The sequence below is a fragment of the Hippocampus zosterae genome, chromosome 3 (genome assembly GCF_025434085.1).
Source record: "Hippocampus zosterae strain Florida chromosome 3, ASM2543408v3, whole genome shotgun sequence".
Classification (NCBI taxonomy): Eukaryota; Metazoa; Chordata; class Actinopteri; order Syngnathiformes; family Syngnathidae; genus Hippocampus; species Hippocampus zosterae.
The window spans coordinates 6,812,501-6,830,195 of record NC_067453.1 but is presented as its reverse complement, the minus strand read 5'-3'; the positions used below and the strand labels follow the sequence as shown (position 1 = coordinate 6,830,195).

Genomic DNA, 17,695 nt, shown 5'->3' with positions numbered 1-17,695 from the left:
GAGCGCAAATACTGTCTCTGTATCAGCCAAAATTAAACGACTCGATTGGGACTTGGGTGCAAAAGTAAACAATCCTTCAAATTTAATTTTTGTGTGTGGCTGTCTAATATCTTCAAGTTTGAGGGAAAAAGACTTGTCTGATTTTTATGAAACTTGACAATTAAAGTGAAGCCAAAAGAGTCCATTAGATATTGAAGATGAACCCAAAGATTTATTTTGACATTTATAGTCAGCAATATTTCTTTGAAACAAGGACCTTCATAAAACAATTCCAGCCTATTTTCAGAATTGTACACACTGACTCAAACCCTTTTACAAATATCACCCTGTCCTGGATGTACAGTAGGTCTGTTACTTACTCCACACCATCATTAAGTAATATTTAAAAGTCTAATTTCTACTAACCAGTACTTGAAAGGGAAGTGGGAAGGTTAAAATGTGCCTAGACTATTGTATTATTGTGTAAATTGTAATGATGACGACATTCTCTTCTGTGGCTTCTGCTTGTCATAGTCACGGAAAAAAAGAAAAATAGGTCAGGTTTAAGTTCCCTATGAATGACTTTTTGGTGCTAAATTGGATCTTTCATCTGGTCTGGCCTCAAAAAGAAGCAACGGCGGTCGTGGCCAAAGTAAACCAGGACCTGAGAGGCGGTGTCTGGGATGTCTGAGTCAAGGCAAAAGTGTCACTGTGCCCCAATATTAAATATCTAACGCCTGACCCACTAATACCAGATATTGCTCCATGATCCACGTCCTCTTCAGCAAAAGCATAAACACTAAAATGTTGTGTCACTCTACTAAAGGACTTTGTGAGTTATTTGCAGAGCGTCTTAGGAAACTGGCCCTGTATTTGTACCATCCTGTACTGTCGTCTGCTTCCTGTTTGACGGTGTGTTGCACTCTTTGATGTTTGGTACGGTGAAGAGGTTCTGCAGTTGGTGCCGTGGAAGCCAAATTGTAACGTGATGTAATGGTTCCCTCTGCTGCCTAAAACGGGGAGGGAAAAAAATACACTCATGGAAATCATGATAAAATGTTCATGTCCTGAGTCCAGTGAACCGATATGACTGCAGTTCTTTTGTTTTTGATTCAAGTTGGAGTAAGTCATGTTTTTTATTGCGTTCATAGACGTTAGATTATGAATAATGCGTGATGTTTGGCTCATCTTTCTTGATATGTGAGGAAAAGTCATTATTAAAGAGCGAAAGCCTTTTTAACGTATCCTGTGTTCTGTGTTCCTGCAGGTCTGATGTGCTGGGCTGCCAGATCATCAGCTCAAAATGGAAGTAAAGCGATGAGCCTGCAGCAAGCAGCCCTGTCCTTGCACTTCCCCGTGGACGTTTGCTGATTCATGCAATCCAGAAGACGATGCCTCTGTCACCCAGACACCTCATCTGAGACGCGGACCTTCAACGCACTCGCAGTGCACCATGGCAGGAGAGACTCGGCGAACGCATGCTGTCAAAGAGCTGGGCGCTGAGTCCAAACTGCAGGATGAGGGGACAGCAGTGCAACAGCAGAGTGTCAAAACCACAAAGGAGTCTTCAGAGCACTTTTCAAACACAAACACTGATGCCAGAGCCAGCAGCAGAGGCCCCAAGCTTGAAAAAGTAAAAAAGGAACGTGACGGTGCTCAGCAGCGTGAGGCTGTAATCCGGCCACAGCAGGCAGGCAAGATTGACTTCAGATCATTGCAGAACAGATCAAAGTTTGCCATTGACGGAACCTGGTCCAGTGGCAAAGGAAGTCCCCAGTCACCAAGTGGAAAGGGACGGGGCAGAGAGAAGAACAAGCGGACTGGAAAGTCAGAGCGCGGCAACCCACAGCACCTGTACAGTCTCAGCATTACCAACACCCGCTCGAACCTCAACATTGGGATTGCCTACCCACTCCAGAAGGTTTCACCAGCAACGAAACTGGACACCAGCGGTGGCCAAGTCTCAGGCAGCTACAGATTCCACACTCCCAGTATACCAGAGAGAGAGGTTGAAGTACAGCAAGAAGACGTCAACTACGGCCGCAGTTTCCAAGAGGCCTCCTTGAACCTTACCTCTCCAAGCTATACCTCACAGGCACTGGGATCTGCAAGTGGGGCATCATCCCACCCACATCTCCCACTGACGCAGAAACAGCAGCCTGCCACAATGGAGAACAACAGCGCACAGTTGGGCGGCCAGCTGATCCTGACTGACTTTCAGCTGAATGCCTCAAACACCTGGCAGTCTCCGGAGAGGACTTTTAATGGTGCTAACTATGCTTCATTGCAAAAATCCACTGCTCTGACAGACAACAAGACAAATGCCCTCGTGCCTGGCTCATTTCAATATGGATATAATTTTCTGGAAGAGTCAACCTCTGACTCTTTTCCCTGTCAACAGAGTCAGCAATCCCAAGACTTTACAGACTCCTCCCACGGTTCTGTTCATGGGACTCATAATTCATTTTCCTTTTTGCCTGTAGAGGGGCCAAACCTTGATCAAAACAGCACTAAATTCAGTAATGAACAGCAGCCGGAGCCCAGGGGCTCTTATCCTCACAGCCAGCAGTCGCAATTTCTTCAAGGGGTTGCGGCCTCCATTAAATGCCCCAGGAAACTGAGTGAGGACTCGACCAGCACTGACAGCTGCGCTTCCATCTCGCAGCAGCCGGAGCAGGGAAAGAATGCCCTGCCAGAGAGCACACATGGTCTTGGACAGGTTGATGGTAAGGATGCAACCATTGGCCCGGGGAGCACAAGGAACTGTCACCCGAAAGACACAACTGCCAACCAAAGAACACAAGCGAGTGTGCACCACACGAGAACTCTTCCGCACACACAAATGCACTTTCTTAGCAAAACGTTAAACACTTCAACGGGCAATCGCTCGGTGCAATTTGATAAAAATAGCAATAATAACATTGTAAATGGGTTACCGCACACCTGGGAGGGGCCAGGTAAGACTTTTTTACCAGTGGAGCAAAACACAGTTCAGTACAGTGATGTGACTGACAAGTTTCCATTTCAGAACCAGTCCACACCTGACAAAAGGCTATCGAAAGACAACAGAATGCAGTGGCCGAGACTGCGGCCAGCAGCCGAGTTGACTTATCAAAGCAAAATATGCAATCAGAAAGTTTCCTTCTTGGTTGCTCCTTCTGAATGGCAGGATGATAACAAATCACATCAAAACAGCTCGCTCAAAGCCCCCAGTTCATTTCAAAGCAGCAGAAATGGTGAAGGTTTTGCGAACCAAAGGCAGGAGGCTGTCAAACAGGTCTCAACGTTCAAAGTAGAAATGAGTCACGCGCAACTATGCGACTCAAAAAACAAGGCTTTGTATTTCGGGCTCAGCCAAACTATTCCCGTTTCATCGTCCAGGAGCTACAGCTATTCGCCGTTGCAAGTTGCACCCATGGGCCTGATGATGGTGTCACCTTATGAATCCCCTTTGCCTTCGCCAGCTCATACCCCTGCAGCTAGTAGTACCTGTTCCTCCCTCTCCCCAGCATCCGCCAGCCCAGTCAACACCTCTGAGGAAAGTCAGATGTCAAAGTCAGGTGCCCCCGTCCCGTTTTATCATCAGCCCCAGTCCAAAACCCAGTTAGCTCCCGATCACCTCAGCACACAGCCCCATCAGTTTCATGCCGAAGGTCAAAGAAACATTCCTTACGCACCAGACAGAGACAAAGACAACATGATGGGCTACCTGCACATCAGCACTCACGCAAAGACGGCAATGGATGGTAGCAAAGCTTATATGGATAGTTATGGTATGGAGCATCACCAGCCTCCCCCGCCTTACTCCGCACATCAGCTGTTCGCCAATTCATTAACCACAGCAAATCTTGACCAGTTGGATGTACTTCTGACTTGTAAGCAGTGCGATCAGAATTTCAGCAATGTTGCTTCTTTTCTGGGGCATAAGCAATACTGCACACAGCCCAACATGCCGAAGCTCGAAGACAATCGGAAGTTCCACACAGAACCAGCAAAAGCAGTGTCATCTCCGCCAAATGTTTCTCTGTCAAGATGCCCTTCTGACCTTCATCTTTCTTTGTTGGGCCTGAATAAGAATGGCGAGCTGATATCAGACAATGACGCAAAGGTTGACAGCAAGGATGATCCAATGAAACTTAACTTGTTCTCCGGGTCTGCCAACCTCCCCGTTGCGCTCCCTGAACTGGAAATGGAGGATGCCAAGTTAGACAGCTTAATTACAGAAGCGCTGAATGGACTTGGGTATCAGTCAGACAACGCAGAGATTGACAGTAGCTTTATTGACGCTTTTGCCGATGATGACCTCAACACTGTCAAAGCGACATCCAACAAACAGTGCGTGAAAACAAAAGAATCTGTCGCAATTGAGAACAAAGACGAACAAGCAGCCCTCGACAGCAGCTCCTCCAGACAGGAAAAATCTTTTTACGATTCAGATGTTGAGAGCCCCAAGGGAAATAAAACATTGGGCGACAAACCTGCGAAAACACCTCCTAACTTTGTACGCGGTCAGAAAAAAAAAAACACGAAAAAGGAGACCTCTCCGAAAATTCCCAAAACCGCCACAAGGGAGAAGATGAAGGAGCATGAGAGTAACGTGAAGGAGGCAGGAAAGCTGGGTAAAAGTGACGACGAAAGTACAAGTACCCCAAGAGTTCTCTTATCCAGCGGGTTCTCTGAACGCTGTGCTTTTAAAAGCTTCCAGGACAGACCTGCACTTGGAGCGGCAGCGCCCATTCAAACCTCCACATCTCCAACCCCGAGGACTGCGGTGAAAGAGGGCAAGAGGCGAAGCACTGGAGGTGGCACCTTGAGCAAAGAGCTCATCCATAAAATAGTGCAACAAAAAAATAAGCTCAATGTTAAAGGCAGCAAAAACCTCCAGTTTTCCTTAGTGATGGAAAAACTGACGCACGCTGCACAGAACCCTGCATTTGGAGAGTACGACTATGTTTCAGACTCAGACGATGAGTGTGAGCCAGTCAAGATAGCCAGCCAGGGCCGACTCAACCAAAGTAGTCGGTGTAAATACACATACACCAAAGAGTGTAAATGGCGAGCTCGGAGCGAGAGGGACCAAGCAGCGTGGAGGCATGACTCAAAAGAGTGTTTTGAGGTGAAGAAAAGTGAGGAGATTACTCTTTCATCTGAAAAGCAGGATTCCCCTCAGAGACTCAAGAGGAGGGGTAGCAGGTCATCCACAAGCAGTGAAATCAGCACTTCTGTGAGTGTTTCAAGCGACAGCGTGAACAGCCCCAAAAGCATTGACCGCATCGAATCAGACTGTGAGAGAAAGGCCGACATAAACAAAAAAGAATCTTGCGAGCAAAAGAGCCATAAAAGCTCCTCCCAACAGAAGGCGTGCAGCGAGACCAGCACACCAGCACTGGCATTCACCAAATCTTTGAAGAGGCGTAACGATGACAAAGCCGGTCTCTTTGACAACAAAGAGCGTACAGACAGCTCGAAAAACTCACTTCCACGTGCAGAAATTGTTGACTCGCTGCCATCCTCATCAGTCGCAGAGTTTGAAAAAAGAAGCGATATCAAATCAAGAGAGCTGAGCCAAGAAAATATCCCAACAGTCAGTTTGTGCACAAACCCATTAGAAAGCACGGACAATTTGTGCCCCAAAGAAGAACAAAGCCACTTTGGCGGTACAGATAACAAATCAGCCTTGCATTTTATTTCACGCTCGCCCACTAGCAACAAAGAAACAGATTCCAACGTTGACAAAAGTAAAAAGGGCAAAAAGAGACAGCGGCCCCGTTCCAAACATGCAGAAATGACAGGGAGCGCTACGTTTGAAAAACAGAGTGACGTTGTGCACGTGGCAAAGGAGACGACGGCGATTGCTCTGGCAAATGAGCTAGACGTGAACAAACCCGTGACTCTTTGCCCCTCCCTCATTGATGAAGTGTGCCTTTCACCAACCCAAAGCCAAAAAGAGTCACTCCACCTCATACCCTACCCCCTGGATCAGGATCAGGGGCTCATGAAGTCTCCTCTCACATTTGACACCTCGTCAATGTTTGGCGACCTAGCAGCATTCGACAGTGGCCTTTACACTGACATGCCGATTCAGAAAGAGGGTTTCCATTCATTGGAGAGCTCAGTTGACAAAAAAGAAGAATTTGTGCCCTCGTTTTCTCCATTTCTGGAACAAAGAGACTGGAACCTCATCGTAAGCCCAGTGCTACCGGATGACATTTCTCAGTACAAAGGCGATTTGGAAAAATCCGGCGAAAATAAATCAGATTACAGTGATGTGGCTTTGTCTCTGCCAGAAAAAATAATTGACTACAGTGCAAATCTTAACAGCTGCGCCTCCGAGGATGAGTTGGAAATCAAGCGAATCGTAAACGAGCTTGAAAACCAGCTGCAGACGACAAAGTTGGAAACTCCACTCAGCCAAGAGGACCCAAAGCCACTGCAAATGAGCAAATTCTCACCTTTGCGGCTAAGTGAAGAGTCGGAAAATGATACCATCGACGCACCAGTGGCTTCGGAGCCCTTCAATGAACCAGAACTTCCGTGGAGCAGTCCATTCCACTTCGACCTGGTGAGTGGACACCACAGTCCCCACAGTAGTATTCACAGTGAGCCAGGAACCCTTGAGGATTATGCCAAAAAAGGGGGCGACGCCTCAGATGTAATAACAGTGACCCCACAACTCCATAATGACCACAAGGCAGAGGAGAGAAATCTCCAAAAAGACACTGCTGTTGAAACAAAAGAGGATGTCTTACAGAAGAACCAATACACAAAAAAACTGATGAAAAGTATCGAGGTCATTTCTGACTCTCTATTCGAAAGCGAATCCATCATATCACAACACAGGAAGCCAAATGCCACGTCCCTCACAAGTCCACAACAAGAAAGTGAGTGTCATTCAGCAAAGGGAGATCACAGTGCAAAGGAGGCAATTACCGAGAAGCAGAATATATTTTCACCTTCAAATATCAAGGAGCAGAAAGACGATATTGAATTCATTCTCAAAGAATCACAGTCATCTCTCCCTCACAGTGCTGACCACATAGTCTATGTAAACCAGCAGATTTCATCTGAGCCAAGCGAGCCCAGCAAAAACAGCATCAGCAAGGCCGAGATGGACTTAATTACAGATGGGCATTTACATGTACCTGAGACAAATACGCTGATTGCATCATCTCATCCCTCGAGCGCGGTGGATGCTCAGGCAGACAAGGACACTTGCACAGACAAAAATGGGAATCGGTCACCTCAGAATGATGGCCCACCTCATTTGACAGACAGTTATCAGGATGCAAAGGTACATATTCCTTCATCAGCAACTCTCCTTCAATCCAGTGTCGACATTCACAAGTCACCAGATGTAATAGCCTACGGTGATGAATTGGAATGTGGGCAAGCCGAAAGTAGCATTGACAATGCACATTGTTTCGTTGACGTTCACAATGTTGGCCCAAATCCTGATTTATTAGTGGACATAATCACCACAGATAAGCCCTGCAGTCCAATTCTTGGGGAAAGTAACACCGAAAGTACCCAGAATGGCTTAACATTTCAAGGCATCCAATCAATGGGACAAAACAGTCTGTTAGTCCTAAAACAGATGGAAAGCCTCAATAACACTGGTGCTGCAAATTATCCCTGTGAGGCTCCCCAGGTTCATGACTCTTTGAAAAGTGACTCAAATCTGCCATTCAATGCAATTCACAAAAAAGGGGATATTTTAGATGTTCACGACATCAAAGGAGATTTGCCTGTGGACTTCATGGCAAGCCACCTGAATTCACCATGCAGAGACGGAGTAGATGGAGATCATTGTACCTTGCTGCACACCTCTTTGCCAATCAGCCCAGTTTTAACACAACAGCAGGAAATGGACATTCAAGACGACACACATCAAACTCAATGTCATAGCTCTGTTGACCCAAGTCCAAGTCAAAGAACAAGATTACCTGATGCCAAGCCTGAATACCAAAAGGAGTTTATGGACTGTGCCACGAAGACAACAGTCGAGATGGATTGTTCATTAAATAGTCCACCGCACCTTGAACTTCCTAACCTTGACCCCCACATCCATTTTCCAAATCCTGGATCCGTCAGAGTTGAGCAATCACAAAGCTTTGACAACAGCGAGCCTTCTCATGATTTCAAGCTGAGTCCTCTGAACTACAAGAACAACTCAGATGAGCCTCCGCAACTGACTCAATACGACTACATTCCGATCTCACCGGCGAGCAAGTCGGATGGCAATCCCTACACAAAACAGGGTCACAGCGATGATCATGACCAATGCTTTACTCCAACACTGATTTTTAACCAACCACTCACTGACACCACGTTGTCGCTGAACCCCGCCGAGGAAAATGAAATAAGTTCATTACATGAACCACTGGTTATAAAAGACATATGTTTGGGTCTTTCGGCTGAACTCCAAAGCGCAGATTCCCCGGCCGGTAATGTAAATGAAGAAGTGGAGGCGAGGCCCCATTCCTGTGAATCTCTCAAATTGCCTCTTCGAAAGGCCGAATCATCATTAGCAGTGGCAGAATGCAGTCTACTTCCCATTCAAGACATTTCAAGTTGTCTGCTCACCCCTAAGTCACTCATCCGCTGTGAAAATGGACCATTATCAGAACCCCACCTATGTTTGAAAAAAGAAACCTCACCAAAAAAGGTTCAGAACAACCGGCAGCAGGGGAAAGTACTTTGTGAAATCTGTTTCCTGTGTTTCAGGACAGTGCCAGGTTTGAAGAGACATAAGGCCATGAAACATGCAGCCAAAAGTGAAAAGCCATTTGGCCAACCAAGCACAACATCAGGCAATCAGGGAATGTCGCTTATTTATGAAGCACCTCAAACTGGAGAGAAGAAACATAAAAATGACTCACAGCCATCCCCGACCCAAATAGATCAAATGACAGAGACTACCACCAGCCCAATATTGAAAGTGTCCTCGAATGAGTCAGCCGCGGAGGAAATGGCAGTCGAGGGGAGTGCAGTGGCAGCAGATGAAATGGGCAATCAAAATTCTCTCCTGCCAACCAAAACAAAAAAGACCAGCAAAGCTCGGAAGAACAAAAATAGTGAGGAAAACTCGAAGCTTGACCCGTTCTCAGATGAGCTTTTGAATATATTAAAAACAGACCTCCTCCAGGCTATAACTCCTGAGTTTAAAAGCAATGTGCTGCTCGAGCAAGAAAAGCCTGACAGACATGGAACTGGAACAGAGCAAACACTTCTCAGTCTGACTTCAAACTTTGGCTCTGAGAATACATCCCAATCTCCAACTGAAGAGACAAATGTTCTCAGTGAAACTGCAGGAGTCAATGGTGTCACAGATACAGACAAGAGTTTATGCACAGACCTGAGTGAGGAGGTTGAAGGGGGCGTATGTGCAAATAATGACCCATCGATAGAGGAGAATATGACCACAAAACACCACACATCCACAAAGAGTCTGTGTGCTGCTGCAGACGAGAGCGATGAACATGGACAATCTGATGAGAAACTTGCCCAAGACATTCTTCGAAAGGTGGCGGTCGAGGTCAAATTTGAGGGAAACGACGTCGCGTCAGACAAGCTCCATCCACTCGATTGTTTGACTCCGCCTCCTCTCACTCCTCCCGGCATAAGTCCTGATCTGAAGGCCCTACTTGACAATGACACCATGTTCTCACAACTGTTTCCTAGAGACGAAGAGGCAAAAAGGAAAAAGTGCCCGCGAGTTTATGGAAAAAGAAATAAAAGACAGAAGCTTTTATCTGATCTGGATGTTACTCGGGACTGCACCCCTGCACCAGAAACACACAATACAACCCCTCACTTGGAGAGCCAAACAGAGAAGACGCTCAGTGACAATCGCACAGCCCCGTGTGAATATGAGACGATATCTATTGATGACACCATCATGTTAAACATGTGTCACAACAATGCGCTGAAAATCCCTGATGCAAAGACAATGCCTGATGGTCAACAAAATGATCAAGAAGACCTCCAAAACAACCCTTTGAATCCATTTCAAAGCACAGTCGCTCAAGCTACTGTTGAGTGGAGTTGCTCTCAGGATTTCGATGTGCTGAACGCAGACTCCACGGTGGCGTCTGAGCCAATGACCAATCAAGCAGAGGCATCAAAGCCAGCTTGCTCTCTGCCCCTCCAGGACAATGCTTACACTGCGGAGCAATGTGTCACAGAGAGTGCTCATAATCTCCACATTGATATTCAAAACATCAGCACGACCTTTCAGCTACCTGAAATTCAGTTCTTCGACTCTAGCAAAGATATCTCTGTGGCTCCCCCGGCCGCATGCGCCAACATGGGGAACAATGACGAAAAATCGAAAAAGCTAATGGAACGGCGAGGTCGAAAGCGGCAAGAAGGTGGTGCAAAGGTTAAAGATAAGCAGTACAAGTGCAAAGTTTGCTTCACGTGGTTTCTGACTCTTGGCGAGCTCAACTTTCACAAGTTGTCCCATAATCCGTCACCTCCGCCCACCTGCTACATGTGTGTCCAACGCAAGTTCAGCTCCAGGGAGCAGTTGCGAGACCATCTGTGGGAGAAGCATGCAAAGAACAAAACTGGCATTTGGACCTGCGGAATGTGCTTGAAGGAGATCTCGGATGTGTGGATGTACAATGAGCATTTACGAGAGCATGCCACTCAGTTTGCTCGCCGGGGTCAGACTCAGGGCTCCATGTTGACCATTCCAGGCTGCTTCATGCAGGAAACCGCTGTGAAGAACTTCATCACCTCCATAATGCAGCATCGGCCCAGCAAAGCCAGCAAAGAGACCAGCAAAGCCACTAAAGATCAAGAAAAGACAGTTGTTGCAAACGGCAGCTTGGAAGCAAGCAAAACCTCAGACGGGGCTGAGCGAAAGCTCAGCAAATCTAGAGGCAGCAGTGGTGGAGGAGGCGGCAACAAGAACACGCTGACCCCACTTGAGGTCCTTCACAAAACGGAAGCCCCGAAAAATGTGGAGATGCATCCCAATTGCAAGGATCCCTCCAGAGACTGCCACCACTGTGGGAAGCGGTTCCCTAAACCCTTCAAACTTCAGCGACACCTGGTGGTTCACAATTTGGAGAAGATTTTCCTGTGTCACAAATGTCCCGTCTCATATCAAGAGGCCCACGACCTCAAAGAGCATCTGAAGGTAGCACACAAGGAAGCGGACGAGGTGGACTTCAAACACACCACCCTCTACACCTGTGAGCTGTGTGCTGATGTCATGCACGTGATTAAAAAGTCTTTCATCTGCAGCACCTGCAACTACACCTTCTCGAAGAAGGAGCAGTTTGATCGCCACATGGAAAAACACCTGTCAGGGGGGAACAAAATCTTCAAGTTCCGAGGCGTTCACAGGCCCGTCAAAGCATCTCTGTGCAGGGAAGATGAATGCGATTCCCCTGCAAGTAAAAAGAGAAGGATTCTCTCCGACAGTCTGCAGGAGAATAGCACCGACAGTGGCATTGCCAGTGTGGGCTCGCTGCACCTAAATCAAGCCTTGGAAACACAGATTCCTAAAGCGGCTGTGCCCGTGCTCGAATCGACTGTGCCCATGCTGGATGACTCCACACAGACCACCACGAATGACTACCATAGTGACACAAACAGCACCAATGTGAAGACTGAGGACATTGCTGAGGATTACTCCGATCTCCTGGTGGAGCTGGAGAAATGTATTTCGTTGGGCTCCACATCTGCCGCCCCTAAGGAAGAGGAAATCGACGCAACGTCCGCAACTCATCTTCACCGAGGAGTTGATGGAGAATCGACAAGCGAACCATGTGATGTGAAAGAGGAGTCTGTGTGCATTCGAGTGGAGACCCCCCAGTGGTCAGCTTGTCAAGAGAGAAGTGGCGAAAGGGAGGAGACCACTCTATTGAATGACATCTCGTCTTACGGTGACACCGAAACAAATGATTCACTTCTAACAACGAAAGACTCTCTCAGCATCCTGAGAGAACAGCAAGTCACTGCAAAGATACCCGAGTCGCTACTCGCAGCCGACGTGATGGCCGAGAATTCTCCACCCAGAGCTGTCAGCGAACAACAAGCTTCATTTAATGGGACCGAACAGAAGGACAAACTCCGAGCGAGTGACAACTCTAAACCCAGCATGAAGGCGACATCCTCAGCATCCAATGAGGCGAAAGAACCCCAGAGGTCACAGAAGAAGAGGAAGGACGTCAAATCGCCGCACAGCATGCAGACAGTTTCCTTCCCGGCAACTCAGGAGAACTTTGGGATGGACTCAAAGGTCAAAAAGAAGTACCACGCCAGCAAGTATTTGAATCCCTCCACGCAAAGAAAATTTGACAGCCCCAACGACTACCCTGTTCTAGCTACAGTGCGGGATGATGTTGTGAGCAACAAGATAGTATCCAAGTGCAAGACATCGACCTTGGGCTTGCAGTTGAAACGAAGTTTGCTTGATAGCTGTACACCAAAGAAAGCTGACATTGCGGCCCCTCATAACGGGGATTACAAAAACAAAAAAGGAGCTGTGGGGAGGCCCCTGCACACCTCCATTTCTCGAGTGTCTTCTGTCCCCATGAACAATTCCTTGAACAAGTCCAGGACGAAGCAGGGGGTTAGGTCAATAGAGAGCCACTCCTACAGGACAGCAGAGTCCCAAAACCACCTCCTAAGCCAGCTCTTTGGCCAGAAACTCACAAGCTTTAAGATTCCTTTAAGGAAGGACACGTCCGAATCTATTAACTGAGCGGACATTGAGGGACCTGTGAATTAAAAACTTTTTTTTTTAATTTCACAGTTCTTAAGATTTTATACTTAATTCATGATGGTGAATGAGATTGCACAGCTCTTTTCTGTGAAATGCTATCTTTAATACATAGTCACTTTATGTCTTTTTTGTACATGCGCTTGTATCACACAAATGTGAGGACAAATGCCAGATATATATGTAATTTTGTTTTTGCTAAAAGAATGAAAACATTATCCAGAAAAACCTTTTCTGCTTTTGCTTTGATATATATACATATACATATTATACATATATATATACATATACATATTATACATATATATATGTATATATATATATACATACACATTATACATATATATATATATACATTATATATATACATTATATTATATATATATATATATATAATCTGTTCCAGAGATTATATTTCAGATGTCTATAAAAAAAAGAAAAGAAAAAGAATACTTGAAAAGACAGATAAACACATCCTATTAAGAAATGCATGTTCATTTTGCATTCACCACATGGTCTTACCCATGAGCATCTTTATTTGGAAATGGACCAAATGATGTAATTGTTGACCTGGACTCTTGTCTTTGTACATGCTTCCCAAATATTATTGTAACATTACTGCACTGCATTCTATTAGCCTTTTGTATAAATGTTACATGGTGCTACATTTTGTTTTATTGTAATGTGAATGCCAACATCCTCAGAAGGGAACATGAGACCTGTAGCAGTTATACGGCACACTGATCACATTGTGTGTTTCCTGGTTCATTCAAGATACTGTGTAAACTCTCCGAGGGCTCCATCTGTAGGCTGCTCCAAGACTATTTTAGGAAAGATTCCATTGTATAAACTCAGGTGCATACAAGGGCTTCGCCGTCCTTACACCTGTATTCGGAGTTCTTCCCGTGCACTGATAAAACCAAACCCTCCTGCACACACATACACACACAAACGCACACACTCTCACACACGCATACACACCCATAAACACCATCATCTGGGTCAGCAACTCCAAACTGTTTAATACTCAAGGGTATTTACTTGGACAACAAAAGGTGCTTTATTTTGTTTATACTGTACGTATCTTGTTTTGTATAGTATTTTAGGTAGGTCATTGTCTGTGTAATACTTCGTGTCAAAGTTTTATTTTAATAATGTGCAAAGGAATGACAAGAAAGGGAAGTGCATAAGTGCAGTCGGTGCCTCGTGCAAGCTGTAAAGTGGATCACCAAGTGCCTATTTTATAGTTATTAAAGATCTGTATCGATCCCTCCTGGCTCTTTTTCTTCCATTGTACATCACTTTGTCGTCCCTGCAGATCCGCTGTCACGCCGTGCGTCAAACACAAAGCAGCGCTGCTGCCAGCCTTGCAAAGACAGATGCGCACACATCAATGAAACACTTTATATTATTGTCGCCGGCTCAGAACGACGGTCACAAACCTATCTTCACTGCAGGGAACGGACTCCTATTTATCGAGCCGTGTGCTCTTCTGCGGCAGGCACACGTCACGTTGTCCTCACACCATGTGTAAAGTGGCTTCTATTCCTACATGAGCATTTGACATCATCACATAGGAATAAAAAGCCATAGTACACACTGGCTTGCATGTGGAGGCACAGAAGACAGACAGCCTCTGAAGAATTATGAAACCTGAAAAAAAAGGAGATGGGGTGGAGAAATTGATGTTATGTTACAAGTAAATTGTGCTCAATTTACAGAATATCAACAGAATGTTCGAGTGGCGAAAAAAAAAGTTGGGAAACACCAATACATCACTCATTTATTGATATCAATCAGGTTGCATTCTCTTTTGCACAATATGAATCAATATCAAGCTTATGTATAAAATATCAAATATGCAACACTCTACGTCCATCTAGACGGAATCCCGAATTAATTACCAGCAGAGTCATCACCCGCCTCCTTTGCTCATGTAACATTCCAGCCCAAGCCTCCAGTAAATGAAATCCACAATACAGAAATACCCTATTGAAATACACTCTCGGCATGTGTTTATTGTAATGGTGGTACTTTAATTTTTAAGGTCTTCGAACACACTCCAACAAAATAGAATAACCACTGCAATGACACTTACACACACACACAAAATCTGTGATCTCGCGGGACCGTGATGCATGAACTAACAACTAAATATTTAATCCTTTTCTGAAATTATATACCGTCATTCAAATCCCAACAAATGAAATACCATATCTATTGACTAAATTGCCAAAATAAAAAAAAGTCAATATTATGTTTCTGATTATTGCGAAACAATCAAATATGCATTATATAGAGTTAATATTAATTGTAGGTGTATCCTTCGATATGCCCAACATAGGACGATGGTTGGCGACATTTCTTGAAACATGTTTTTGTTGTTAATCATTCGATCAATTGAGCAAATCAACACTGCCTAAAAAGTGTGTGCGATGGTCATGATCCAAAGTTGCAAATTCATTTTATTTAGTGATTGAGTCTTGTTCGTTGTTGTGCCAACCTATGGGATCAATCCACATTCGCGCTACCTCTCAATTTAATGCGATGCCCGGCGCAGCTTGCAGTCACTCTCCTCCTTCCACATCCTCCGGTCAACTGTGTGCGAGAAGAAAGCAAGAGCTGAGTACATCTTGTTCAGGTTCGAGCCACAGTGCCACATGAAGTAGTAAGTACAACCCCAACACACACACACACACCAATGGCAAGCATCCTGTTATCATGTGATCTATGAAGAAATTCTCCAGAGGCCCAGAAGTGCAGGAGCATGACAGGAACGCTTTGTACTTTGAAGTGGAGCGACATTATCAGGGAGTATCGTCTTGAAATAGCATCTCTTCTCTCCATTTGCGAGGCTCCTTCCCTATCGCTTCTCATGTTCGGCTCCTTCCCCTCCGTCTGCTGACAGCCTCTATTTCTTCTCCTACTACCAACTCAGCAACTCACCTTTGTATGCTTTTCTCATCTCCGCTCCTTGTCTGTCTGTTGGCATCATTTCTGACAATCTCATCAATTTTTGCCGTTCCATTTTCATCTCACCTCCCGGTCGCCTCTAAGGGAGGATGGATAGTGGCTGCAGGAGACGAGCCGCTGGTCAGCGGTAATGACACTCGGGCCGAGGGTCGCGCAGGTCTCCTCTGCTGGGAATGGCAGGGGAGCTGGAGATGGATGGAAGGAAGGAAAGGGATGACTGCACACACAGACTATATTGTAACGAAATTACATTGGGGTTGTGTGTGTTCTACATTGAGAATTTGGATGAATAATTCAATATGAACACATTTCCCCTGTGAAAATGAAGACGACACAGAAATCAAGACATCATACCAATGTAGCCTGACAACATTCGCAACCTTGCTTCCGCTCGAACATAAAGAGGTACCTGCGCCCTGTATCCGTGTTAAGACGCTATGGAGCTCGCAGAAGTAGTTTATAAGAGGCATGAAAAGGAATCGCTAAACAAATGAGAGGATGATAATAATATACTGTGCGTGAAATGGAAGCGGAAACATGAAAGTAAAGTCAAGCGCACTTTAATTAGGGCCTTCTCAGCAGGAAGTCACAGCTCAAAGACTTTTTATTGACTCAATCATTTGTTACCTCACTTGAGTCTGGCTGTAAGAGTGAGACAATGGGAACAAAAGCTTGACCTGTTTGATTATTGCGATTAATGGCGTTGCAGCTGCAAGGCCAGGCAAACAAATAAAATGCTGGCAGTGAGTGAAACCCGACACCCCACAGTGGAGTCATGGCAAATTTTGAGGAGAGGATCGCAATATGAAGCCGTGTCTGTGGACTGCCATGTGGAATGTGGTCGCATGTTCAAGGTGTTGTCAGGGACACTTCTAAATGAGCCCTAGTGTGGAAGAAAAAGGTCGCCCAATGACTCAAGCAAAGCAAACAAACAAACAAAAAATGCATACTTTCACTGAATACAACATGGATTCATTCAACTCAAACATATTAAGTTGATTGGACCTAATAATAATAATCATCATCATCATCATAATAATAAAGTACAATTAATTGACACAGCAAACAGCTTTGAATGAATTCTTACTTGTGGCATTTTAAAAGCAGACTCATTTTGGCTTGGTAAATCGAGTTTTCATGGCAGCATGTCCAAGTAAATGGTGTTGATGTTACCCAATTTTATTTAGTAGTTGACTTAATGCCAAACCAATAAAATGCCTCACGAGCATTTTGGTGTCCATGCACAAATCTGAAAACAAAAACACTATCATTCATCATAATACTGTTTTTTCAGTCAAGATGTCTTTTTTCATAATTTTTATTAATTTCATAATTACATTCAGGGTAAAGTAGTCAACATGTAGTGTCTTGATTTAGTTACCTTACATAATCTTCCCCCCTCCCCAAAAAAAAAACAATCACCAAAAGCAATCAGTTATCCTACAGTGAAAATGATTCTGTATTCTACCTGTTGATCTGCAGACTTGCCTTTGCCTCACAAGCATCCTTCACGGAGAACTTAATGCAACACCCTGAAATGTGATGGACCAAAACAGTGAATTTCATCCGTCATGGCTCGGCGGAATCCACGCAGTAACCAAGTTAGCGGCGTGCCCACATCCTGAGGCTTTAAATTCATCACAATTGCCAGTGAAAAGTTGACCATATGTGACCTCCTCTCCTTTGCGGCTCACAGCGTGGAAGTCAATGTCACACAAAGGGGAAGACGACACGCAGTGATTCCAATAATCACTCGCGTTTCTGTCAGTGTCACCGCCTGTTGAATGTGACATCAAACACGCTGTCATCAAGCCATTCTCCCTCCTATCTGGCTGTATTAGTCTGTGTGACTTTGAACATCACATTGCCCTTCTGCGATAACGGATAAGGCGACCTACTGTGTATTCACAATGCAGTTACAGGATGACTCACCACGTACACACAGAGAAGCCACAGCATCATCGAAAAGGTTGCCTTCCTAAAGGTTTTTTGTTATGCTGTTTCAGA

General features: G+C 45.2%; 1 protein-coding gene and 2 long non-coding RNA genes across 4 annotated transcripts in view; 1 reads left to right on the top strand and 2 right to left on the bottom strand.

Annotated features, from left to right (window-relative positions):
* The first annotated feature begins 1,432 nt into the window (after window positions 1–1,432).
* Window positions 1,433–12,977, top strand: LOC127597639 (uncharacterized). The gene has a single exon (XM_052060794.1). The coding sequence runs from the start codon at window positions 1,433–1,435 to the stop codon at window positions 12,695–12,697; it is 11,265 nt and encodes a 3,754-aa protein (XP_051916754.1). The 3' UTR covers window positions 12,698–12,977.
* Window positions 12,978–13,713: 736 nt separating this feature from the next.
* Window positions 13,714–14,300, bottom strand: LOC127597764 (uncharacterized). Its single transcript, XR_007961726.1, has 2 exons — window positions 14,158–14,300; window positions 13,714–14,073 (listed from the first exon to the last, which is right to left on the bottom strand). It is a non-coding gene; the product is annotated as an uncharacterized LOC127597764 (long non-coding RNA).
* Window positions 14,301–14,310: 10 nt separating this feature from the next.
* LOC127597762 (uncharacterized) overlaps window positions 14,311–17,695 on the bottom strand; it is a 4,166-nt gene continuing 781 nt past the window's right edge. The window contains exons 2-4 of one of the 2 annotated variants that reach the window (XR_007961724.1): window positions 15,755–15,873; window positions 15,247–15,313; window positions 14,311–14,368 (exon numbers count right to left, since the gene is read on the bottom strand). This is a non-coding gene — a long non-coding RNA (uncharacterized LOC127597762). Of the gene's footprint in view, window positions 14,369–14,634; window positions 15,314–15,754; window positions 15,874–17,695 lie in introns of those variants that run through there. The other variant, XR_007961723.1, reaches the window with a different exon arrangement.